Source organism: Phaethon lepturus, unplaced genomic scaffold, assembly GCF_000687285.1.
Source record: "Phaethon lepturus isolate BGI_N335 unplaced genomic scaffold, ASM68728v1 scaffold16037, whole genome shotgun sequence".
Classification (NCBI taxonomy): domain Eukaryota; kingdom Metazoa; phylum Chordata; class Aves; order Phaethontiformes; family Phaethontidae; genus Phaethon; species Phaethon lepturus.
This window is the reverse complement of record NW_010554217.1, coordinates 1-27,419: the sequence shown is the minus strand read 5'-3', so window position 1 is coordinate 27,419 and position 27,419 is coordinate 1. Positions and strand designations below refer to the sequence as shown.

The window sequence follows — 27,419 nt, the reverse complement described above, 5'->3', positions numbered from 1 at the left end:
TGCCCTTTTCTGGGCCACCTGCACGCCGGGGCAGTGGGGGGCTCAAAAAAAACCACCCCCAATGGCCTGGGCTCTGAGCCCAGCTCTAGGACTTACAACCTGGTGTCCTCAGACACAGCAGTGAAGCAAACACCCCGCTCAGCCAGGCTGGAGCTGGTTTTCTTCACAGAAGCCAGTGTGAGGCTGTGTTTTGGATTTGGGATAAGAAACTGTTGATAAGGTGCTGATGTTTTGGGTTGTTGCTGAGCAGTCAAGGACAGTCCAGCTTCTCGTGCTGGGCTGCCAGCGATCAGGCTGGGGGTGCACGGGGAGCTGGGAGGGGACACGGCCAGGACAGCTGACCCAGGCTGGCCAAAGGGATATTCCCTACCATCCGACGTCATGCCCAGTACGTAAACTGGAGTTGGCCGGGGGGCGGAAATCGCTGCTCGGGGACGGGCTGTCGATCGCCGCGTGGTGAGCAATTGCTGTATTGGGCATCACTTGTTCTTGTACATTCCTGTGTTGGTATGATTGTTGTTATCATTGTTGTTTCCTTCTCTCTTTCTGTCCTATTAAACTGTTTTTATCTCAACCCACGAGGTTTTTTTCCCCACTTCTCTCCCCGTCCCACTGTGGGAGGGGGAGTGAGTGAGCGGCTGCGTGGGGCTTAGTTGCCGGCTGGGGCAAAGATACATGTTTTTCAAGCAGTTACTTTTATTTAGGAACTCACACTGGGTTAAAGAAAGATAGTTAAAACGCAGTCATGGACAAAAAGTGTATTGTTGTAGTACAGGGTAAGTATAATACGTTACACAGGATGAGGTATTCTTTAATGTGCAGTTAACTAGTTTCTGTATTAAAGTAATGCCTACACAGTGCACTGTGCAGTGTGTTAATGCAGCTCGCTCTCTAGGGGAATGTGCACTGCATTATGTTTCTGGAATACCTTCAGATCTTAGTTTAATGATGAATGGCTCAGTAATATGTTCACAGGGTGATGCTTTGTGGCCATGCAGCTTCTCCTTCGCTGGCTGTGCAGTTTGCTGAGTGTCTTGACAACCAGTGCAGCATGATCCAACATATTCCCCAGTTTGACACCTAGCTCTGTGTATTGATTCTTTCTTCAGATAGATGAGAAAGTAGCTAAATCAGTGGGCCTAGCTTTCTTAAAAACCCGTGTTTATTCTCAGTTAAGAAACAATTTTGTGCAGACCTGTGTTCCCTCTGTTCTTCCTTTCTTAAAATGACTGCAGTTACGCCTGTCTCATCATATTTAAAGTGAAGGTGTCATCTGCACCTCTTAAGTATAAAACAGAAAATATTAGATTGTCAGTTGACAGCAGTTTAAAAAAATCCATGAAGCACTGGAGCATTATTAAGGATAGACAATGTTAGATGGCTTTGAGAGAAAACCTTGGATTCAGAGACCGTTCCTATGTCAAACTGGGAGTATTTTTAATGGGGAATAATTCCAGGAATGAATCATTTTAATGGTGTAGAAGGAAATCGTCGCAGTACATAGAAATGTAAGGGATTAATGAGGCTAATAATCTAGAAGTCATAATTACATAACATTTTGATTGTGAATCTTCTCTCTGGCAGCTAGGGACAAAGCAGGTGGCATTTTATGCTCTTACATATTACAAATGATAGTAAATTAGGGCTCTTACATATTACAAATGATAGTAAATTAGGAAAATGCGTTCTGTCGTATGAAGTCTTAAGCTGTATATAGAATAGCATGTTTACAGTACTTATGCTGTATCAAAAGAAGTCTCGCTTTATGAAAGGGAGTAGGTGGGCTTTTTGCAGATGAACAAAATTACAGACCTTCATGTGCCAAGGGCTGGAAAATAACTAGACAGTCAATCTGTTTATTTAAGACTCTGCATAACTGTAGATATCAAAATAAACACAAAAAAGGACACAAAAAAGTTAAAGCTACTTTTTGTCGTTGCTCTATCAACTCATGTGCAACCCTTCTTGGAGAACAGAATCAATTCTGGGCTTGTGTTCTGTTGTCATGGGGCCATATGGTTGGTAGCGCTTGATCATCTATTCCTCGATCAAATGTGGATTTTCTTTCCTTTTCCAAATGAGCTTGACTCCTGGTGCCCTAATATATTTACAATGTAGGTGTTGCATTTACTAGAAGACAAAACACAGGACATTGTATGGACAGACGTGATGCTTTTGAAACTTTCTGCAGAGAAGGTAAAATACAAGAAGATACACCAAGGCAATCAGTTTTCTAATAAGGAACGCTAAACAGCATTTAACACGTGTACGATATCACTTGGACATTGCAATGACCAGTAAATTCTCCCTGTGATTTTATTTTCCAGTCTAACCACACTGCAGATCTTGACACTGGCTCTGCTTTAGTCCTGACTATTGAAAGCACGTTAATCACTGCCTGCTCCTCAGAGTCTTTAGTTAGCAAAGGTCATTTTAAAAACTTCTGCATCCGCTTTGCTGATGGCTTTGAGACAAGCTGGGATGACTGGAAACCAGAAATAAGAGGAGATCTAGTCATGAATGCATGTAAGTGCATGTGATTTCATTGTGGACAATGGTATTTCAGATAGAAATCCACTTTTACCCTTTCCCATGGTTTCTAAAACTGCTAAACTTCCCCTCCCCAGAAGATAAAGAAAAGACCTTGGCCTTTCGAAAGCAAAATAGTATGGATCTAAAAGGTTGTATTCCTTTGTTTTTTTCGTTATTTATAACTTTGTTGCTCTATGTCTCGTTGTAAGCATTTAAGTTCTGCCTCAGAGATGTTGGAAGAATTTAATGTGTTGCTTTTATATAATTTCGTAAGATCCCAGTAATTTTTAAATAGTTCAATACAGATTATTTTCATTTTTATATATATCTTTCATTATGGTGAAGATTCTAGAATTTATACGGCATTTTAAGTTGTTACAAACTTCGATGTTAGCAAGTAGATTCGCTTTACTAAATAAGAGAAGTCATTAAATGGAAATTAAAACTAAACCTCCTATGCAACACCACTCATGCTTTAATTGTGGAGGGCAAGAGACTGAGGTGGAATTTGGAAGGGCTGGTCTAAAGCACCTTTGACCGTCTGCCTAATCAGTGTATGTGCTTCATATGTTTCATATAGGTGTTGTGCCAGACGGTACATATGAAGTATGTTCTAGGACAACAGGACAGGCTGCGGCAGGTAGTATACTTTTTTTAATAAATTGAGTCCTATATGAATAAAGCATTTATAAAATATGAAATTTAAATCCTTTAACTGTGTTGTAATTTAATTGGTGGTTTGGTTTTTTTGTTTTGCTTAGTATCTTGTTTGCCAGGTTTTGAGTCACGTTAGCAACACTGGTTTTGGGTTTTTATCTGCGGAAAAACGCATGGTGTATATGTGTTTGTTCCTTGGTTGGAGAATAACCCTTTATAACAGCAATGTTGTCCTACTGCTTCCTGTCTGAGACACTACTAAATCTTGCAGTCTTCCTAATGCCGAGACTTTGCATCCTGAGCTCCCATTCCTCCCTCACCTCTTCCAGAGACGGTTTCTATTCTTCTCAAACTCCTTCTTTTCCCAGCCTTTCCTACTGAGTTGTTCGGATGTTCTCCAGAGGCCTCAAAATACCTGGCACGCTCTGTCTTGGTCATCATACCTGCTGCTTGCTACTTCTCATCTGTTTGCCCAAATGTTGCATCTAGGTGTCTTCTGTCCCCGTAGTTTTGCTCATTGTCCCTCGCTTGGGGTTTTTTTTTTTGCGCTGAGGGAGACATAAAAATTAAACAGATGCTGCAACTATTAAAAATTTATCTCATGTGGAATTGTGAATGGAGAAAAGCAGGATGCATCCCTTCAGAAGGAAAAACAGTATCTTGTGTAGTTCTGCTTAAAGTAAGTGCTGTATTTTGGTGCTGAAAGGTGGCACTCATTAGAAAAATCCTGGGAAGACATGGTAGTCAGTAGGCCCATTACACATATATTATAACAACTTCCAGAATCATTATTCATGACTTGAAAGTGTAAATAGGCCAGCATTTTTACATGCAGATGGACGTCCTTTAGGTTTCTTGCTGTTAGAAATCCTGTTCTGGAACAGCGGACTTGGCTGCGATCGTGAGAGCTGAAGTTCGAGATGCTCTGTCTCCTGGTCATCAGCTTGGCTGAAGGGAATGTATTTTCATTAGGTTTGTCTGTGTACCTCTCTTGTTAAAGAAGTATTATCTTCATAGCTGCAAAGTACTTCTAGCAAGCATTTCCGTTGTGGAATATGTTTTCCTCAGACTTGGCAGAAAAGACAGTTCTTCGTAACTGATAAACACTGTTTTGGCCAACTAATACATAACTCAGGATGGAGGATTTTTAAAAAGAGGAAAAACTGGTTAAACTTTTTTTTTTTTGATACAGAAAGTAGTAGTGCAGGAACCTGGACACTGAATGTGTTATGGAAGATGTGTGGTATTGATGTCCACATGGATCCAAACATCGGGAAAAGACTGAATGCTTTAGGCAACACCCTCACAACGTTGACGGGAGAAGAAGATATTGATGATATTGCTGATCTCAATTCTGTAAACATAGCTGACCTTTCAGATGAGGATGAAGTTGACACAATGTCTCCCACTATACATGCGGTAAGTGAATCAACCAAAATAAGTGCTACTAATTGGAAAAGGCCTGACAAAGTCTTCAGTCAAATGGAAAGATCGTAGTCTTGAGTCCAGCATGCTACTCCTTATAGCTCGTATAACTCCTGTTGCAAATCAAAAAAGTTTGTGTGTTAGTTTTATAACTCCATATTTCAAAGGCAAGAAATCACAGATCATATTTCTGCTGGTGTTACGTGGAAATATTGATCTGGATTTGAAAATATGAAGATACAACACCTAACTTCAGGTACCTGAATTGGAAAATCTGTGGTTGTAGATAGGTTTTCTTAACAGGAGAGTAAATTACTAACATGAGCAAATGAGAAAAAATTATTTTTCGGTACTCTTACCCAATATGCTGCTGACCTTGCTTTGTGGTTTCCCATAAAAATGTTTTAGCAGATGTTCTTTAGTGGCTATCTTAAATGCAGTGAAAACATTATACCAGAACACTAATGTTCCTGTTTGTTGTTTAGAAATCAGGTGGAGGTTCTTTATGTGGAGATGCACGCAAGCTAACATTTGGGCAGCGGATTGTAAATCACCTGCTGGGTTTGAGCCCCCCAAACCACCGATACTCTGTTCCTGTAGAATATCTATTGGGGTCAGCGAAGTGTGATTCTCTTCAGTCTAGCAGATCACATATGAAAGCAGGCAGATCCTGCTCATGGGGACATGTATGTAGTAGTTAACAGTGTGTCTTAACTGAATGATGGGGTTTGGATCACTGGAAAAAATCCAATCAACTGCCTTTTGAGATGAAACTGATTCTTTTGCATGCACGAGTCCAAATTTTAAGGTGTGAAATTCACTGTGCCTATTGTTAAATCGCACTAATGTCCAAGTTTTGACGAGGGCATTAATGAAGTGTTTATTTTAAATAGGAGATTGTTGATCACCGACGGCAGGGAGCTTCTAGTATCCAAACTGGAGAACAGCGAGGAAGAAAATTTGTGAAACGTTTAGTCGATATTAGAGAGCTCAATGAGCAAGCTAAAGTTATTGACGACTTAAAGTAAGTTGAGTTTTGCTTTAACTCGCACAGACTTTGGGAATAACAAACTGCAGTTGACTTTTTTTCTTTTCTGTTCTTACCACATATCTTGTCGCGTTGTGATGGTCAAGTGGAAATCGTTGTCTATTTAAAAATAAAAAATTGTCCTTTTGGATTCCATAAGAAAAAACTATATATATGCAAATACTCTCACAAATTTCTCAAGCTCTTACCCAAGTGTCAAATTAGTCTATATATTCTTTCTGGTTCTGCATTATAATGGCTGATTATAATCAATTTCTTACTGATTCAAAATCGTAGTTACATCTTGATTTATTATCATGGTGATACTTTAACAGAATATATTACTTTGTAACTGTAATAAGCTTAGTCTCAATCACTGGAAGAAGAAGAAAAATACTGAAATCGACTATTTTTGCATCTTGTAGGTGATATTTTAAAATTAAATCTCCTATGCTGTACTTGAGAAAACCCTGAAGAAAGAATTATTTCAAATTTCATAAGTTTCACCTGAACTTCTGTGAATTTTATTAACATATTTTTTTTTGCAGTCATGGTTTGTTGGGCTTGCTTTTTTTTTTTTACCCTCTTCCCTAACACAGACTTAGTATAAATGGATCTGTGTGGGATGGGAATACAAAGCTTGGCAATTATGTGTTAAATAAAAACGAGGAGACAGGTTTTACTGCTTGTACTTGGAATAAAATTGCGTTCACCATCCAGAGGGCAATTATATCTGATTTTAGGTTAAATGGTTCTTCTAATACAAGTTCAAGAATCGAAGTTATGTTTTGTGCCTGCTTTTTCTCAGTCTAGGAATGCTTCAGTAAACTGTGATTCTTTCAAAATAGCAGTTGCTTTGCAGAGTGTTTTTTAAATTATTTAGTGCTGTGTTTTTTCTGCGGAAGGTAATCTGCTGCAGAACGCTGGCACTGATGTGACAGGGCTTTGGACTGTTACAGAAGGAGGTTTTTTCTTCATCCTGCTGGGGATTCTCAGATATGCCCATTGTGTTTGTTTTTAATTAAACAGCTGTCATGTGATTGAAAGTGTATAGGAGGTCCTTAATCTGGTTGTTACAACAAGGGCTTTTTGAAACAAGGGAGTTGCTGCATAGCCATTCTTATTCTCCGCCTTCGCTAGCATCATGGTAGCACTGTTGTTTGGGGGTCTCCTTGCACACTAGTTTGTTCTACATCCTCTATCTGCTCTGGGAAGTCACTTGGAGACAGAAACCTTACAATCAGAGAGTCCTCTTAAGGACAAAAAATTATGACAAAAAGTTGTATCATGAAACAAGAATAAATCTTCTGCAGCTATATTTGTCACTGGTCGTAAGTATCTACTGAAAAAAATGAGAAAAGGGGATAATTCCTAGGGAAAGTAGAACATCGTTGCAACAAAGATTTTGAAATGGTGAAAATCATGTCACCTATTTGTAAGATTAAGATAACTCAACCATTATTTATTCCCAGAAAATTAGGTGCCAGTGAAGGAACTATAAATCAAGAAATTCAGCGCTATCAGCAACTGGAGTCGGTGGCTGTGAATGATATCCGCCGAGACGTTCGTAAAAAGCTACGTAGATCCAGTATGAGGGTGAGCAGTGTTAAGTTACATTAAAAATATGGTAGCACTTGTGTTATGTATTTCTTTTCTGCATGTTGATTAATACAAAGAAAATATTAGTAATGGAAAAGGAAGGTTAAGAATATCAAATAGTTCAGCAACCCCTTTACCTTTAGGAGGGGGCCGGGAAAGGTTTTTTTTTTGCCTTGTAATAGTGGTGATAGAAAAAGGGAAATTTCACAGATACTATAACATAAATGGGTTTATTTGCACACTGACAAGAAACAGTCAGAAAAATGTGTATTTGAAGATGTCATTTACTCCTCCTTTCTGCTGCTTTTAAAATGATTCCTTATTGGACTGGTGAATGCAGATGCAGAGGCAAGCACGTTAACTGCCTGGGCAAATGATAGATACCTGTTGTATTCCACTTGGCATGTGCGCTTTCTATAAGTGCGTTCTATATATAAACATACAGTATATTTGCAGAGTTAGGTGATGTAAAAATAAAAACAAGCTACTGAGCATAGACATTGGAAGAAACTGGACAAAAAACAAGCAGTGTTGCTGGTAATCCACAAACATATGTGGCTGTTGTCCCAGACCCCGATAACGAACCTGGCAAAAGGTTATTTTCAGTGTGTCCTAGTGCACGAGCTCCAAGTGTGATGCTTCATTAATAAGAAAAGATCTTTCAAATAGTAATCTGTCTGCAGCTCTTTCTCAGGTGCTCTCATTTAAGCTCATGTTCTTCTGTTATTGTGGCAGTAGCTAGGAAGGATGTCTGTTGAAGTGCTCAGATTATTAGCTTTGGGTATACTTTTCTCCCGGCAAGAGGACATTAACAGTTCCAGCAAGTATGAAAAGTGAACATGTATCCAGAGGCAAGATGAAGACACTGGCAAATGCTGCTAAGAGATGCATTTTAGCTATTATGGAACAAAAACTTTTTACTTTACTGGCATACCTGTGTAAAACAGTATTTTAGCTTGCCAGAGTTTTTCTCCGTGTTCTCAGTTGTTGCATTCTGTGATTTAAATACTATTTCTGTTTTAGGCTGCCTCATTGAAAGACAAATGGGGTCTCAGCTACAAACCCAGCTATAGCCGATCTAAGAGTATTTCAGCATCAGGAAGACCACCTCTGAAGAGAATGGACAGAACAAGGTGAGCTTCTGGGAATCTGAGATCTGTGATGGCAACAACAGCATGTGTGACAGAGGAAACATTGAACTTTGGCCCTAAAAGCCCTTTTACTGTAGGCAACGGCTATGTGTGGTGGAACTGGATAGGAGGAGGTCATTTTGGGAGACAGGCATGTTCTAAAAAGCAACTTTTCGCCTTTTTTTTTGAAATTTCTTTTTTGACAGATGTAGTAGTATGTCAAATGAGAAGTTTTCACTTCTACAACGACTTAGGGTTTTCTACAGAATCCTGCTTTCAAGACATACTGAAGAAACGTATCTAAGGAAAAATAGCATAGTGTAATTACTTAGATTTCGACACTTGACTTGCAATCATCTGCCTTAAAAAAGGGCTGTTATAATGAGAAGAAAAGGAGAATTTTTTTTTTTTTTTTTTTTTTGGTGAATGATAGTTTTCTTTTAATCTCTTCAGGTGTATAATGTGTGTTGGTTTTGTTTCATTATGTAATAGCTGCTGAGCAAACTGTAGTTGTGTAATGATGCCTCCTAGTGAAGTGTTTGCTTTGGGTTTAGAATACATGTGTTTGAGTCTATTGTTCCTGTAGATCCAGCCAAAGCATTTGAAGTTTGGAATTAAAAATGTGCTGCATTATTATGTATTAAATATAAAAGATTTGGAAAATAAAAAGGTGGAAAGGAATGTTAGACTTCTTTGGACTTTTTTCTATGAGAACAGATATTCTTAATAGAAATTTGCTTCAATTTTGAATACTTCTGTAGAAGTGAATGGAACTTTATAAAAAATCCGGATGTGAAAATACCGGATAGCAGATATTCCAGGATAAAAACAGCTTTAGAAGTACTCTAAAGTGAATTTTTCAAGACACGCGAGAAAAGGAATCTTTCTTCTGAAAGAATTAGCATTCTTGATAATTAAAGCAGAGGAAGCGTTGAAGGCATGAACATTCTAGTTCAAGATCTGTCAGATGAAAACCACTTTCATTTTATCTTTTCGCAAGGTTATCTGAATAGAACCAGAAATTGTATGGAAAAGATAATGGGGCTTTTCTGTTGCCATATAAGAAACACAAAGTTCTGAAAAACTTAATGAGTACTTTGGTTGTGAATGAAAAGTAGTATGCATATACTATAAGGCCAAATAATTCATATCAGTTGCATCAGAGAATACATAATCTGCCAACTTGCTTTATGTCCCATGTGGTAGATGACAAATATCTTAATTTTCTACAATTTCTGCATCTTGGCTCAGGACTGAAAAACTTGCATAAAGAAATAAGCAGAGAATGCCTTGTGATAGCCTACTGGTCAAGTAATGTGTAGCTTCCTTCTCGTTCCTTCTCCCCCTCCTTTTTCCTTTTCATGTACCCTAAGTGCTTCAATTACGATTTTCTACTTTATCCCATAACAAAATCATTACGTTCTGACTGTATTTTTTTTTTAATTGCCTTATATTTGTGTTGTTAAACGTTTGCATGAACGTAAAATCCTGCAGTAAAACTCAACAAACTGTTGTGTTTTGGTTTTGCTTATAGCTCTCGACTAGGAGACAGTGAAGACCTCCCAGATATCCGTGTAGATGCTGCATCTCCTGGGCCAAGAGTAACTTTCAACATACAGGATTCTGTAAGAATTACTTGATATGCCATATAATTATATTTCCTGTGCCATTTGGTCACAAGTTCATGAGATGGGTATACGTAGGCAGACCTGAATTGCTTGTATATTTTTTATGTGTCTACTTCTGTTAGGGTGTGCCTCAAATTATGGATGGGTTTTTGCAAGATAGATTTGTTTTGGTAGAAGATAGGTGTGTTTTGGTTTCTTAACTGAGAAATTAATCAAATCATTAGAGAAAATACTTGAAAATGTTGGGGTTTGGGTTTCTTTTTAGGCTGACACAGTAGTAATACAATTGCTTTGGAATTTTTATTAGAAGTGTGCAAAAAATCATCTAGTATTTTTTGTGTTTAGATAGATTTAGAGTTTTGGAAATGGGCATTAGTGTGCTGTAGCCCTACAGGTATATCCTTCTATGTGTTTGAAATGCATTGTTGAGTTTTTGGGTTTCTTTGTTGCTATGTTTTCTCATTTTTAAAATGTTGCTATTATGTTGTTTTTGCATGGCTAAGATTATTGTAAGTGTTTTAATTTTTTTTTTTTTCCCCCCCACTTCTAATTAAGTTGAATAAAACAGCTTTGGGGATTGCACAACAATCCAGCTGTCCAGGGGAAGGGTATTTTCAGGTATTTCTGAGAAGAAACAAGTATTCTTTGCAAGAGAACTAATCTATCTCACAGGGAGCTGCTTTTCAATGTTTCATCTCTTTTGCACTCAGCTAAACAGAATGTATCTCAAATTTGAAAATATTTAAAGTTGAATAAGTAAAGTAAGCAGAAGAACATCATTGGTTGTTGATGAACTTCACAGAGTGTTTCTACACCTTTATGTAGACCTAAAACTTGCCAGTGTTGTAAAATGAATTACTGGAATTTTGTTTGTATAGTTACGAAGACTGATCAAGGCTGATGTAGAGTGACGTAAGTCTAGCCTTGAAATGTGCTTTAAAAGAGGATTTTAGTGTGTGTGCCTTCATCTGTTACATTGTGTTCCAAGATTGCAGACATCAAAACCAGTACAAAATAATTGCTAGATGGGAGGACATCTTATCACACTTTTACTTCTGTTGGAATTCCTTTATTTAATGAAGAGTAAAGACATTTTCAAGTAATACTGAATAGGGAATGTGCCAAAACTGAATACACAGAGAACAAATGGTGGAGTTTTTTAACCGTTTTGAAAAATATGTTTTGGGAAAATAGTAATTTTTTTTTTTCTTAAAAAAATGCAACCAAAAGCAACACAAAAACAAACAAAAAACCAAACTCAAGAGATAGTAATGTACTTTTTCTCTCTTCCAACTAACTTCACATTCCCAGGAAACATCTCTATTTCTGAGAAAGAGAGATGGAAATGAAACATAGAAATGTGCTTTGCACATTTAAATATGCTCATGCTTAAAAGCTATCCTACCGTTGTTGTTGTTGTTATATATAAGCCCAGTTAGCTTAAGTTCTGTTGGCGTAGCAAAATGCTAACACTTAGAGGTGTCAACTGTTGACTGTTAAAAAAAAAAAAATCTCACTGACGTTATCGTGCCAGTTCTTCAGCAGAGCTCTAATTTGAATTTGCAGAAGACGAGTGTGTAGCTCTATAGTAACAGTGCGTAGGTAGTGCTGGTGTTAAACTAACGCTTCCAGACATTTTTCACAGGCATTTTAAGAAGTTAGTGTTCAAAAAGTGCTTGTGTGGCGCTTGTGGTGTGCTTCTTGTGAGAACCAGGAGGCCCCTTTTGGAAGGTTGGCCTGGAGTTTGTTTCGTGTTAAAGCACGGGTACCCAAGAGCGCGGCCCAGAACCGCAAACCGGTGCCGTACATTCTGTGTTAGCGTTTGCATGCACGCCTCACTAATGCTCCTGGGTGCCTCACCCCTCTACAAGGTTCGTGGTGATTTTTGCTGTCTTTCGTTCTTTGCTTTCAAAATGTTTTTTAAATTTAAATGAAGTGTTTCCATTCCTTCTGGTCCTGCGAATTGGTCAGAGCATGATACGTATTTAGCTAACAGACTGAGCTCAATCGCTAGGCAATGGCAAATGTCTCCAACCAAGCTTTCATTTCTTTCTTTTTCATAATCCATCTGCAATTACTACACCTGCTGTCTCTGTATTATGAGGAACTTGGGAGTGAGAGTTTCTCATGGCACTCTTGCTTTTTTATTTCCAGAGCTATCTAATGCATTCTCAATGGAAACGATATCTGTGGAAATTTAATATCTCTTTGTCTTTTTATAATCAGTTTCCAGAGGAGACAGAAATGGACCTTTTGTCTGTAACTATTGATGGTCCCTCCCATTACTCATCTACTAGTGAAGGCTCATGCTCGGTATTTGGTTCACCCAAAACTCCAGTAGTCTTCTCACCCGGCATTCCCTTCCAGCCTGAAGAAGGACGCCGGGATGACAGCTTATCATCAAGCAGTGAGGACTCTGAGAAGGAGGATGACCATGAAAGAGAGAGGACGCATTTTTATAGGAAACCACCGTAAGTAACGTTCTTAAGGAAGAACACAGAAACTAAGAAAAGACACTTGGAATACTGACTGTAAAGCTACAAAACCTGTTGCTGATGAAGGACTGAATTTTGCCTGAAGTGTGTATGTGGAAGGCAGGGGAGGTTGTGTTCGGCAGAGGTGACTGTGAGGGAAGGAGGAATTCTGATCTGAAAAGGAGGCAACTGTTAGAAATTTCAGGGCTTGGAACAGAATGAAAGAACTTGGAAAGTGAGGTTTTTGAGGCATGGGGCAGGTTTTAGTGGGACCAAATGACAGATTTGTCAAATACAGCATAACTGTTAGTTTTATCCAGTGATTCTATATCCACAAAATACATGTGATAATGAAAATATTTAAAAATATTAAAATTATTGTATCTATCTTTTAATTCCTTTTCTTGATTGAGAATTTAAGAACGGCTTAGTTCTTTGTAGTACCTTATACTAAGAAAGGATACTTAGTAACGTGTTAATGGAAGATGGATCACTGTTTTGCTGTGTATCAGATAAGGCCTCTTCCAGAAAAGTTCTTAAAAGATTATATGCTGAGTGTGGACATAGTCTAAGAATGCCTGCTACTATCTGTTCAGGTAAATGTCATGCTACTGTCTAATCCACAATTGTGCCTGTGCAGGAGTACCTCTCGCAAGAAAGCAACAGGCTTCGCTGCCGTCCACCAACTGTTCACTGAGCGCTGGCCAACAACACCTACCAACAGAAGCGTGACTGGCACAACCACAGAGAGAAATATTGACTTTGAGCTTGATATCAGGGTTGAAATTGATTGTGGAAAATGTGTACTGCACCCTACAATGCTTCAGCAAGAACATGATGACATTAGTTTACGAAGGTAAGAAACGTGTTATTTGATTGCCTTGTGAAGAACAGGGTATGAGTACTTTATTCTGCTTTAGCTGTTAAGTCCATCTGATACTTCCATCACTTGTTATGACTATATGCACAATAATTAATGATTCTTAAGCACTGACCTGTTTGAAAAGCATAGGTGTATGCGTTAGTTTAACTTCATTCCTAGCAATTATCCCTACTTCATAGCATCACCATTGAGTCGCAATTGTTATGGCTGAGTATGGCATGGGGAGTTGCGTTTGTTTAGCAAGAATCAGCATGTGCCTCACTTCTGGTTTTATTTTTTACATCCCATTTTATCTTTCATAAACAAAATCTTAGGCTTTCCAAGCACTTGGATTACTTTTCTTCAGCCTCCAAAGAAGTAACTTGACAACTTAGTGAATTCACATAATGGTTTGACTAATAGTGGGCTGCTGTTGTGTTTTCTCATTATCTCTGAGGGCTGCTCTTATTTTCTGAGTGTAAAAGCATGCTGATATTTTGTATCTGTCTTAATAAAAGTATCATCACCATCATCATCATCTGAGGTGACAGAAGTGCTTTACTTCTGATCTTAATGAGGTCTGATCTCATTCTCAGTTTTTAAATTCTCTCCTTTTTTCATGTGTATGTGATTGGGAATCTAATGGCAGAGTTACATTACTTTTTAAAATTTGATATGTTGTTAATAAAATTGTGAATTTTAAGAAACATACTTGTCAACAGAGATAATTCTTCATAAGTATAGTATAAGGAAATGAGATTTACTTACTTTAATTGTAAGAAATAGGAACAAATGAGAAATTCTTACTGAGAGGTCTTCATTGGAAATCTGTAATTAGAAAGCAATTTGGTTTCTGTCTTTCTAAGACACTTTTTTCTAAGAATTGATACAGAAGGGAAAAGAATCTCTTAAGAATTTGTATGAAGACAGGCTTTACAGCAAAAAAGGAAAATTGCTAAGTGTTTTCTGCATATCAAGGAGTTTTCGCAGATCGCGTTGTGTAATGTGGATGAACTTGACTGTAAGAGTACGGAGCATTGGAGTGATTTTCTCTAATGACATAACAATAATTTTGTAGATTTTACTGCCTGAAATAATCACATAATGAAAACAGCAAAACCAGAGCAGGATGACAAAAGGGGAGTAGAGGTCACAGAAAGTAAAGACTAAAGCAAAGACTGAATTGCTTCCTCATATAGTTGATACTACAAATCTGTTTTAGACATCTCTAGGTCTTTTAATACTAGAAAATATACTCTTACGAGTATTAAGCTTGTTTTAATAACATGCAGTGTATTTATTCTAGGAGTTATGATAGGAGTTCCAGAAGTTTGGATCAAGAGTCTCCTTCAAAAAAGAAGAAATTTCAAACTAATTATGCATCTACTACTCACTTACTTGCTGGCAAGAAAGTGCCGTCATCTCTACAGACAAAATCTAGTGATGTGGAAACAACTGTGTTTTATATTCCTGGGGTGGATGTAAAGGTAAAAAGAGTGTATAACTCATCAGGGAAACACTTGCTCTTTCTTTATGCTCAAATGTGATTTCAAAGCAAATACACTGTTATAGCATGTACAAGTTCATAAATACAGAACACCTCGGGAAAATCTTTTTTCGGTTCTGTAGATGCTGCTAAAATAGGAATAATGATTTCTGTAATACCACATTGGAAACTGATAGATGCTTTTACCCTCATTTTCTTAAGGGAGGGAAAAACCCAAAAGTTCGTATGTACCATCAAAAACAGAGCTATGCCAAATGACGCTCCCTAACAAAACAGTGTATGTGATATTACATAACGAAAAGAAATCAGTGCCGTTAACATTTTGGTGTCCAGAATTAGACATGTGGTTTGGATACTTTCTTCTCTGACAAGTAGTTTACATTGTATGCCCTTTTTAAATAAAGGAAAATCTGTTCCCTGTCTGTAATTCATGGGAAGGGCAGCTTAGTAGTTGGCCCACTAACACGTAAAGCTTTCTTAGTGTGTCTTCTGTGTTGCTTATTATGGCAGTCAGAGTCTTGGTATAAACACTGTTTTTTTTAAGACAGTGTTCTCTCAAACACCATCAAACTGTACACTCCCCTGTTTGTTTGTTTTTTTTTTTTTAATCATTGTTTCTATATCCTAGTAAGAAAGGGTCTCAAAAGAAACGTTCTGGTATTTGTGATTTGAAATCCTGTGGAGTAAGAAGAGGAAAAACAGGTCACTGCTGCATGGAAACTTCATGCAGTTCATTTGAGGCAAGGCCATAAATCAAATGCTCTTCACTTGGAACAACCTGGCTTTTCTGGTCTTTCCATGTGGAAGGGCTATGTGTATCCATTTTCCAGTATTCCAGGCTGTCTTCAAGGATAACAGCTGCCTGTTGCTTTTAGTCAAATTTAGGAATAACTAAACATCCTCTATAGCTTTTGTTATGTCCTTTACTTTCATTGGTAGTGTGTTATGCTCATAGAGGAGGTGTCATTTTATTATTTATGCAACTTTCTGTATGCTGGTGTTTAGTAGTGGAATAGTTCCACTGTGCAGTAAGACAGAAAGCAAGCTATGCGGACAGGGACGAATAGTTGGTGGCACAGGATGCGGACAGTGTAACGGAGCGGAGGAGCAAGCTTTAGGCATTGTTCCTAAGTAGTTAATTTCCTCTGTTTCTCTGTGTTTCCTTGATTATTTTTTTAAAGTTTATTAATTTATCTATGTTTTTGTAAAAATATTTCAGATCTTTGTGCCCCAGCTATATCTACAGAATGTGAATTGGAATGTAACATACCTTACAATGATATTTTTGTAAATAATGAAAAAAAAAATTTTTAAGGGAAGGAGCGACACCAAACTGCTGTGTAGAACTTGAGCTACTTGTGTGGAGTAAATTGATCTTTCTCTGCTTTCCAGTTGCACTACAACTCTAAGACTTTAAAGACTGAATCGCCAAATACTTCTCGAGGATCCTCTTTGCCAAGAACCCTTTCCAAAGAGTCCAAGCTGTATGGTATGAAAGATACTGCCACATCTCCTCCTTTATCTAGCACTATCCACAGCAAGACTAACACCTTACTTCCTCCCCAAACCCCACCCATCCCATCAGGTACTTATAGGCAGTAACCTTCTAAAACTGTCATGGGTATATATCTTTCCTTCATGTAATCTACTAGCTTTAGATCTGCCTGCATATTACCTGAAGCACTGTATTTATCAAGTCTTAACTTTTGCTGCAGAAACCTGATCCCAGAAGCATGAATTTAGTTCATAAAGCTGCATTTTTAGAAATCTCTTGCCAAACCAGTCTCAGTAATTTGTCATAGTCACCATATCCCAGGGATGGGCTGCCACTGCCTTCTCCCTGTTTTCATTTAACAAAATAATGCTTATTACTGGAAAGTGAAGTTTAAGTATCTGTATAAAAAGCAAATGCTGACTGCTTTATTCTTCATAATCCAGGAAAAAAAATTCAGGTGAATTGTTGCTTCCATACATTACACTATTGAAAGAATACCTTCAGCTTTCAAGTGCCTTCTGCCGCACAAGTAATGCATAAATTATTGCTTCCTGGAATCGGGTTATTTCTTGTAATACTGAAGCAGCTGTTTAGACATATTTGTATTAATCAAAATACCAGACTACTGTCCTCAACTGCTGCAGACCCTTAAATAACCATGACTTGGAGTAACACGAGGTCTAATGCTTTATCTCCAATGATTCCTGTTTTCAAGCAGGAATCTGTTGTTACATCATGTCAGATCTAGAGGTATGTAGATTGCACCTCCAACTTCCAGACATTCACTCTTCTCTCCTTTGGCATTTGACTATCACTTTAAAAACAGCCAAAATTTTGTCAAAATTTGGTGAGCAAGCAAAATTAATAACTGAAAAAAGGTGTGTGTGTGTGTATTTGTTTTTTGGTTTTTTTAATAAAACCAGCAGAGATGCTGGGAGAGAACGATGAAATGGGGACAACTTCTTCAATTTTGCTGAACCATTAGCTCTTACTCCTTTAAGTGTCCATCCTCTTTATGATTACCAACTGCTTTGTAATCTTGGTTTGTAATCCTTTTCTTCAATTTTGTTCTGCATTTTCCTATCCCTTTTCCAATCTTTGCCTTTAAATTTTTACCATGTCACGTCCAGTTACTGAATCTTGTTTTCATGTCTGTTAGCTGTACATTTGGCGGGGGGCTTACGGAAATCGCATTTGTATGATAATATAAATGTCTCCCCAAACTAGGCATTGCCATTACTGATAATATAAATGTCTCCCCAAACTAGGCATTGCCATTACTATATTTCTTTATGTATTGTATTTTTATAAATATTTATTAGTTCTGAATTGTTTTGAAACACATTTATTGTTATTTATATTACTTTTTTAATATTGCTTCTCCTCTGAAATGGAAACCACCTTGTCTTACTGGCTTTGGTCTCCAGTAAGAGCAAGATAGGACAATCTAGTCAGAGGCACTGGACAGAACAGTTTGCATAGAATGAAAATTCAGTGCTTAGTTTTTTTAGCTAATAAAAGGATTTTTAAGCTACGTTTTAGTTGTTTAGTTAATGTTTCTATTTTTCTTGGAGAGTTTAAAATCAGTGTTGTCTTTTATCTCTATTCATTCAAATATCTGTAATTCGTAGAGACAGTAATTGAGCTGGTACTGATACCTTCTGTGCATACTTACAGTTTGGTGAGCGCGGATCCGAGTGCTAGCCTCTTCCACAGATCTACAAGACAACAGTCTTTTTCTTAGTTTATACTCGGGCTAGCTCCAAGCTTTTAAAAACACTGATTTAGAATCTTTACTTAATCTTTGCATAAATATCATAGGACTTGCCATTTACAGTTTTAATTTTTTTGGTGTATTTTCTCAGTTTAAACTGACATTCTTCCCAGACTCATGTATTTATTTTTCCTAATTCTGCTGTCATTTCCAGTCAGCTGTGGTTACTTTGCATTGTGTATTAGGAGAAGAATTGTGTGTGTGTGTCTGATTTCAGCGCTATTTTTTAAAAAGCGAAGTGGTGACAATGACGTAGGAGTGCTTGGTCAAGAACGTGCACAATGGAATTACAATCAAGCATGACAGACTAATAGTTGTTTCTGCATAGTTTTCTTAGTGAAAACTTATGGCTTAATTTCTTCTAACCCATCTGATTTATGCCTTTTCTGATGATGAAACAGAGAATTAGAGGAAACAGCTGTTAGTTATGAAGTATCCTCTAATGGTTATCAGTTGAGAGGTATTACATTAGACAAATTTCTTTTTTAAATGTTGCAGCCAAAGGAAAAGGAAGTGGTGGAGTGAAAACTGCTAAACTGTATGCATGGGTTGCACTCCAGTCGTTGCCGGAGGAAATGGTGATTAGTCCATGCTTACTGGACTTCCTAGAGAAAGCTCTTGAAACCATTCCCATTACACCCATCGAAAGGAATTACACAGGTAAGTTGCATATTTGTATTCCAGTACTCTATGCTTTCTCTCTTTCGTCTTCTAGTGGCATTGAGCTGCTCTTCCCTTTTAAATTCCACTTTCTAATGAGTTCTCGTACTTCTTAAAAGCTGTTAGTTCACAGGATGAAGACATGGGACAATTTGATATACAAGATCCCTTAGAAGAGTCCACAACGTCATTAGTATCGTCCTCGACATCAGCATATTCATCCTTCCCTGTAGATGTGGTGGTTTATGTACGAGTTCAGGTGAGGTTTTAACTCAACATTCAGTATAGTAAGTAAATTCAGTCACAGTCTTTGAGACAATCCATGCTTCTAAATTTGCGTTTTAAAAAATATAAAAATATTTCTAAGTGTCCTTTCTGAGATACTAATGTGTAGTATGGTAGATGATAAACGTCTAGTGCCTAAGATGATAAAATAGGACTTATTTCAGCAGAAGTTCTGACACATTTTAATCCCATGGAGACCAAAGAAATGATTTTGAAAAGTCACAAAAGTTCTGAGCATTTTTAATCACTACTTCTTCCTTGTCTCTTTTTGACTTTTTTGAAAATATCTATCATAACTAGTATTTCTATCCCTTGCTTATAGGTACCATTGCAAAACAAAAGTAATAATTGAAGATCTTCTCAGTTTTTATGGAAAATGTAGGAATGTACAGTTATCATTCTACAAGGCATTATTCATACTGCTCAATATTCCATGTGTCTGGACTTTTTATATGTGAAAGAGAGAGAAGTGCTACCACTGAGTGATTCGGACCACTTGAGCTTGATCTGAACATTGCTATTATATTTTTCCACTTTGCTCAAAGATTATTTTTTTTTTTTCTCTTGGTATAAATTTGATTATGTTCCCAAATTGAGCAACGTATTCTAACATATGCTTTCTTTTTTTTTTATGCCTATGAAAATTAACCACAACGATCTGTAGCCTCTCTCAGCTTTTACTTGCAAACTCATTTGGCCAAGAATGTGTTGAGGGGAGCTGAGGCTTTCAGCATCAGCTCAAGTGATTCTGCATACTTCTCGCATGAGATGAGCTATGAATTGACTAGGGGAGGAGGAAGACAGGGGGGTGGTGTACACATCCTCTGCTGCATCCAGGCTTCCTGTGTCCAAGTTCTCCAAAAACTAGTCCATATAATAACCCTGGTGTTGGAGGGCTTGAAACTAATCCATCTATATCAACTTGTATACAGTTATCTCACTAATTCTAAAATGCATCGGGAAAGGATGTAATTTGCTTAGATTTAAAGAATAAATACTTAGAACTTTATAAGCCAAATTCAGGATATGTTTAGTGTTTCATATTTGTTCACCGAATGCTTTATTTTCTTGCTGTCTTTCAGCCCTCTCAAATCAAGTTCAGTTGCTTGCCCGTATCAAGAGTTGAATGTATGCTGAAGTTGCCTTCCTTGGATCTTGTTTTCTCTTCAAACCGAGGAGAACTGGAAACATTAGGCACAACATACCCATCAGAAAGTTTGTCAATCGGTGGCAATACTTCACAGAGTGGCTCAAAGAATTCAGTTAGTAAATCTGGAGCACCAGGTAATATGTATATGAATATCTATACTCTATACAGCTTGTAGCATAAATAAATACAATGTTCTGTTGTCTAAAATTAGAGCAGAAGATCAGCTTTTACAAACCTTAGACATTTATGTATTAGTGAGTTCAGTAGGATTTCTTCATGTTGTATCAGTTTCCTGTAAAAGCTTGCACAGATACAGTGTATTGAAGTTTCTCTTGCACTGGTTAAGAGACTTCAGTTATCTCTTAGAAAAGGCTGGCATCAATACATAGAATATTTAAGCTACGTTGCTGCTACAGTGGCATAATTTGATATGCATTTGGTCTGTTTAATACTGCTGTTAACAGTATTATTTCACATTTGAAAATGCTTTCATGCTAGAACTAACTTTTGCCAAAAAAAAATTGTGACTTCAGGTTCATCACCTGGACTAGGCAGCCCTCTTGGCAGAACACGGCACAGCAGCAGTCAGTCAGACTTGACTACTTCTAGTAGCAGCTCTTCCGGCCTGAGCTTTACCGCCTGCATGTCCGACTTTTCCCTTTACGTGTTCCATCCATATGGAGCTGGAAAACAGAAGTCTGCTGTTACCGTTCTAACCCCTGGATCAGGAGCCTTAGGTAGAACACGGGGTTTTTGGCTTTAATGAACATTGTTCAAGTTTGGCATGGTTTTCTGAACTGAAGATTTGAAAAGGTCACAGAAGAATAAACTTTTTCCTTTCTGTTTCTAGGTAATGTGGATGAGGAACCAACTTCGGTCACTGGCCGGAAGGATTCTTTGAGCATTAACCTTGAGTTTGTGAAAGTCAGCCTGTCACGAATAAGGCGTTCAGGAGGTTCCTCATTTTTTGAGAGTCAGTCTGCGAGCAAAGCTACCAGCAAGATAGATACTACATTGATAAACATATCTGGTAAATGCTTGCTTCATTTTAATCCCATCTATTCAGCTAATTAGAGAAGTGCTGTTCCAGTGATAGACTTCACTCTCAGCAGCTTTTATAGATATTCCATGAGAGCCATCTACTTGTAGTGTGTAGTAAAATTTTTGCTCTTTTTGAGTGAAGTACGGATCAATACATTAATTTTCAATGGTACTTGGAATACCTGTTTGCGGATGTACCTTTTTAGCCTCCTGATTCATGTCATGTAACTAAACGGGCTTGCTCAAACACATCACTGGCATCAGTCCATGTGACTTAATGTGACCCTTGAATATTTTGAGATGGTAGTGGCTGTGGTTAGGATGGAGTTAACTTTCTTCATAGCAGCCCATATGGTGCTGTGCTTTGAATTTGTGGCTGAAACAGTATTGATAACACACCAGTGTTTTGGCTGTTGCTGAATAGCGGTTGCACAGCCTCAAGTCCTCCTCTCTTTCCCACTCTGCCCAGGGGGGGACACAGCTAGGACAGCTGACCCAAACTGATCAAAGGGATATTCCATAGCATATGATGTTGTGCCCAGTAATAAAAGCTCGGAGAAAGGAGGAGGAAGGGGGATATTGGCGGTTATGGCATTTGTCTTCCCAAGCAGCTGTTAGGTGTGCTGAGGCCCTGCTTTCCAGCAAACAGCTAAACATATGCCTGCCAATGGGAAGCAGTGAATAATTTTTTTTTTTCCTTCACTTGCATGCACAGCTTATGCTTCCCCATTAAACTGTTGCTACTTCAATCCACAAGTCTCCTTGTCTTCCTTCTATTTTCTCCCTTTCCCACAGGAGATTGGAATGCATGAGTAGCTGCGTGGACATTTGGCGGTCAGCCAGGGCCAAACCACAACGGAGATAAAGCCTGAATTGTTTGTCTTTAGTCAGCATTAAGTTACATGTTATTTTAGTTGTATTGCAGATATTTGTCAGGTATTATCAGAAGGAAGTGATTTCAAGTCATTATTTAGTAGTAATCTTAGTATGTCCACTTTATTATATGGTCTTAGCATGCAAAAAGAGGTTGGTTATTTTCCACCAACATTTATTTTTCTTCAGATATAAAATCCCACAGTATACATCAGTTTTGTACCTGAGAGACCAGAGGCTTTGAATAATATTGTCTGTTGAGCAGTATCTATGCCCTTCATTTTTTAGCCCTGTTTCTTGAGAACCCCAAAAGTCTGTATGACTGCAGTGCAGTAACATACGACCTCATAAATGGCAATGAGACAGAACGTGTAACGCTAATCTGTTCTCACTTACATAATTTACTCCTCACTGTCATGCATCATTACAGTTAAAATAGTGGTTTTGAAATTCTCAAACTCTAAATACGCCATTTCACTTCGGTGTGGCCATTGTGAATCTGTTTTATTGCTGGTAATAAAAAAGAGTGATGGTAATCCAAAAAAATGTATGTTTCTTAGAGCAATCAGTTGAAGGGGCTACAAATCACTAAGGGAAAAGTGTACATTGAGGGTTGGGCTTGGGGCTGGGTTTCTTTTCAGCTTGTTTGATGGAGTTCTGCTGTGTTTTCTCAATGTGTTACGCTGCACTAACTTCCTTGCTGAAGTTAGAAAGCAATCATAGTGTCTCTATGGTAGACCTTCAATAAGTCTCGACACACAGGAGTGAGCAACAAGGGAATGAACTTCAGCAGGCCATCCACTGCCCTAGTGTGAACGCTCTCTTATGTCACTGGTCCATCAGAACAGAAAGATGAACAAACTCAAGATTCTCATCGCTGATTCATCTCTTAATACATTTTATAACAGAGATAAACTAGTATAATAATAGAACTTTGTTAAATTTATTCCCAAGGTTGGTTAAGCTTTCAGAATAGAACTTTGTTAAATTTAGTCCCAAAGTTGGTTAAGCTTTCAGTTGGACCGAGTTTGGTAAACACTCACCACCCATTTTCATAGGCCTCTCTTCAGAAACAGGTATTTCGCAGCTCTTCCATTAACCAAATAGAACAAAATCTTTTACAGACACTCACGCTTTTTTCCTTTTTGATATGAGAACTAGAAATAGTCTAGTTTTCAAGCAATCTCCCCATAGGGGAAAAAAAAGCCCAAACAAAGTGCATTATGTAGCACAATTAAATTTGGTATTAACAGAGATGATAAACGGTGCTCATGAAAAATGACAGCTGAATCTCCTAGATCACAAGCTGCCTTCTTAGTGTTCTTCATGATTTTTTTTTCTATCTGACACTTGCTGTGTGTTATTATCTTAATTCTGCCTGCACTGCTGCCTGTCTAACTTGATGATGCAGTTCTGCAGTCTGTGCTCGGTTACTAGCTGTCAAATTTCACCACCTTGTAACTGGTGCCTATGAAGCTACAGAGAGAGCTGGACTCCTGAATACTCAAGGAAGCTGGAAGTAAAAGTGGGACTTAAAGAACTGTTATTTATTTTCCCCCACTGCACATGGAATCCTGACTTATGGGCAAACAAGCAGAATAGTTGTGATTAAACTGCCATTAAAGCCCTCAGATGAAGAGTCTGAACACAAGTAGGACCCAATATCAGTGTTATTCTCAGGTTCCATCTTGCCTTTATGAAATGTGTTTGTATCTAATACTGGATTTGGAGAAATGGCAGCACATCAGGAAAACTAGTTTTTTCATTACAGCAGAGACTATACTGCTAGATAAAGAGGTATCGGACTATATTGAACACTATTAATTAAATTTGGTTACCAAAACCTGTTACTACTGAGAGTTTACAGTTGTGTGTATATCCTTTTTCTTTTTCAGCTGTCTGTGATATAGGATCTGCTTCTTTTAAATACGATATGCGCCGACTGAGTGAGATTCTAGCCTTTCCAAGGGCTTGGTACAGGAGAAGCATTGCTAGGCGGCTTTTCCTAGGTGATCAAACAATAAATCTGCCAGGTAAGACATCGCTTCTTACAATGAAAAAACTTTTTGTACAAGGGATCGTAGTAGGAATTTTACAAACATTTATTAACTGTGTATAGATATAACTGTGAGTAGATATAAATGTATTGTAATTTACTCCATGTGCAGCCACTCTCATAAGATTAATAGAAATCCTAGAAAGAAGAAATGGAAAATTTCTGAAGTAGGTAATTGAATTATTTAAAGGCTTATATTACGGAAGACAGTAGAAAACCTTTAGTTATGATAAATGAAGTCTATTTTGACACTCTCCAAAGACTTCTTAGCATATGGGAGGATATTGTTAAAGAAAAATGAAATAGTTTTTCTGCCTTTAATATGTGCTGCTTTTTTTTTCTAGTAGCATCGGGTCCTGGAACACCTGATTCAATTGAAGGGGTAAGCCAGCATCTTTCTCCTGAATCGTCACGGAAAGCATATTGTAGGACATGGGAGCAGCCCTGCCAGTCTGCTTCGTTTACACATATGGCACAGTCACCTAATGTTTTTAGTGAACATAACGCAAGCAGCAGTATGTCACCTGGGACAGCATCTCATAGCTTAAAGTCTCCAGCTGTTACGAGATCCAGGAGCGTGTCTGACTCTTCAGTGCCTCAGAGAGGTTAGTAGACAATGATTTCTTCAGGTTTTTTAAGGTATTTCCATTGGTTCCATGAAAAATGCCATTACTGCTTTGTAGAAAGCAGCCATGAAATACTCTTTTTCCACTGTGCCTGGGAGTGGAGAGTCAGTGGCTTAGATAAAGGAAAATGTCTGAAATGGATGGATCAAAGTCATTTATTAGCATACTTTCTGTAAAATTACAGTTTCTTTTACTAGAGCAGGAGTTGTTTAGCTGGGATTTAGATGAGTTCTCCAGCTTAATTTGATTGCATTGTCATCTTGGCGCTCTATTCTCATCCAAGCAATTACACACTTTGCAGAAGGTCAGTATCACAGCTCACAGGTGAGGTCAGTTATTGCATTTCATCTGAGACTTTGGACTTGTACTAAGAGGTCTAAATAAGGGTATTTTCTGTCTAAGAAATAAAGTAACTTTTCATTTCTTATACTACAAATGTTATGGTATTGTATCTTATAGCAGTGTAGCACTGTCTGTGTGGAATATTTATAGCACTAGATATAGATAGGAGATTTAAAAGTATGATGCTTATTTTAATCTAGGAAAAATACCCATGAGAACAGAAAGGACAGGTATTTTGTCTATGTAGAATGCAAGCAAGATGTTATACAGGAACAATTTTTAGGAGAAGACACAGTTGGAGAAGGATTTATGGCTGGTAAAGTGGCCTGTGAATAGGAAAAGCAATTTTGCACAGGCTTATAAGAGTATTGCCAGGATGTTTGTGAAACGAGCAAGTAAAAACCCTAATCCTTGAAATTCTGAATTGGTGCTTTTGCAAATAACTGCTACCTGAATGTTCAAATACTAATAACTTGTTTTCTGAATACACTGTTGTTTTTAAACAATTAAATAATTTTAAATATGCTCTTGCATGAGTGACTGCAAATTCAAAATTGTTTCTATTAAAGATATTAGTAAAAATGACTGTGTAAAATAAGTCAATTTCTGTGATGATTAAAGCAATGCATATTGCAAATCCTCTAGTTCCCACTTACGCTTACTTGTAGTTTTATGACACTCCTTATATATGGTGTTAGTCTGTCCTTCTGTAATACGTACAATGTATATACTCTGCCAGTTTTTCCTAGCATGTGGAATAATTTAAATTTTTTTCTTTTTTGTTCAGATACTCTCTCAAAAACATCAACTCCATTTAATAAGTCAAATAAAGCTGGAAGCCAGCAAGGAACACCATGGGAAACACTGGTTGTATTTGCTATGAACCTAAAACAATTAAACGTTCAAATGAATATGAGCAATGTAATGGGCAATACTACGTAAGTATAAAACAAGACCAAGCATGTTTTAACAGACGGTGTTATTTTGGGGGCAAAAAACCATTTTCCCCACAGACGGGTAACAGCCTCTTGTCATCTAGTTTTTTAAATCCTAACTTTTTCAGTTTTGAACTGTGAAGCCCCTCATGAATACTGATAGATGCTTAATTCTGAAGTCACATATGCCTAAACCACATTATTTGCTGCTTTTACAGTAAATAATTTTCAGTTTCTCTTTTGACAGCCTGGAAAATTGTTGTCTATTTTCACCTCTGTTCTAGGTGGACTACCAGTGGTTTGAAAAGCCAGGGTCGTCTATCTGTGGGTAGTAGCAGAGATCGGGAAATTAGCATGTCTGTTGGTTTGGGAAGATCACAGTTGGACTCCAGAGGGGGAGTTGTTGGAGGTACCATAGATGTTAATACCCTGGAGATGGTGGGTAAGTTGGAAAGCTGGCTGGTATTAGTATATGCTCCAGACAATAAATGTGAAAAAGTGAAGAATATACACAGTACCTCGTTTTGTGAACCTGCTAGTGTAGAAAAACTTTGGATTCGTACTTGTGCATTCTGACTATGAAACACACTTTGAATTGAAGGCCTTCTGATCAGGGGCTGATTCAGTCTCAGCGTTGCTCTAAAATTACACTACCTAGTTGTGCAACCCTCCAGCCCCCTTCAGCTGTCTGGACCGATGGTAACTGAAAGGTTTGATAGCATTTCAGCTCCTCCCAGATTTTCAAAAGTGTTTACAGTTTGGGAAATGCAAAACTGGCTTTGGAAAGAGGCTGGGTGTTCTGGTGCTACACCAGAGTCATGACCTCCCCATGCATCTGGAAAAAAACAGGTGGATGGCATAAGGGCCTGTCAGCCTGACCTCCATACGAGGAAGATCATGGAGCGGTTCGTCTTGAGGGTGCTCACAGGGCATATGAAGGACAACCAAGGCATCAGGCCCAGCCAGCATGGGTTCATGAAAGGCAGGTCCTGCTTGACCAACCTGATCCCCTTCTATGACCAGGTGACCCGCCTGGTGGATGAGGGAAAGACTGTGGACGTTGTCTACCTGGACTTTAGTAAAGCCTTTGACAGCGTCTCCCCCAGCATTCTCCTGGAGAAACTGGTGGCTCGTGGCTTAGACACGTTTACTCTTCGCTGGGTAAAGAACTGGCTGGATGGCCGAGCCCAGAGAGTTGTGGTGAACGGCGTCGGCTAGCAAACAGTCACAAGCGGTGTTCCCCAGGGCTTGGTTCTGGGACCAGTCTTATTCAGTATCTTTATCGATGATCTGGACGAGGAGATCGAGTGCTCTGTCAGCAAGTTTGCAGATGACACCAAG

At 38.1% G+C, this 27,419-nt stretch overlaps 1 protein-coding gene across 1 annotated transcript; it reads left to right on the top strand.

Annotated features, from left to right (window-relative positions):
- Positions 1–745: 745 nt before the first annotated feature.
- LOC104624424 (uncharacterized protein KIAA1109-like) lies at positions 746–26,520 on the top strand (the record flags this gene model as incomplete). Its single annotated transcript, XM_010291788.1, has 22 exons — positions 746–776; positions 2,135–2,196; positions 2,328–2,526; positions 3,113–3,172; positions 4,382–4,608; positions 5,508–5,638; positions 7,114–7,237; positions 8,264–8,373; positions 9,905–9,995; positions 12,366–12,469; positions 13,113–13,328; positions 14,641–14,821; positions 16,234–16,426; positions 18,609–18,770; positions 18,890–19,029; positions 20,138–20,339; positions 20,739–20,942; positions 21,056–21,235; positions 24,015–24,152; positions 24,523–24,780; positions 25,931–26,081; positions 26,363–26,520. Coding segments are annotated over exons 1-22 (3,322 nt in total), but the record flags the coding sequence as incomplete, so codon positions are not given.
- Between the last annotated feature and the right edge of the window lie 899 nt (positions 26,521–27,419).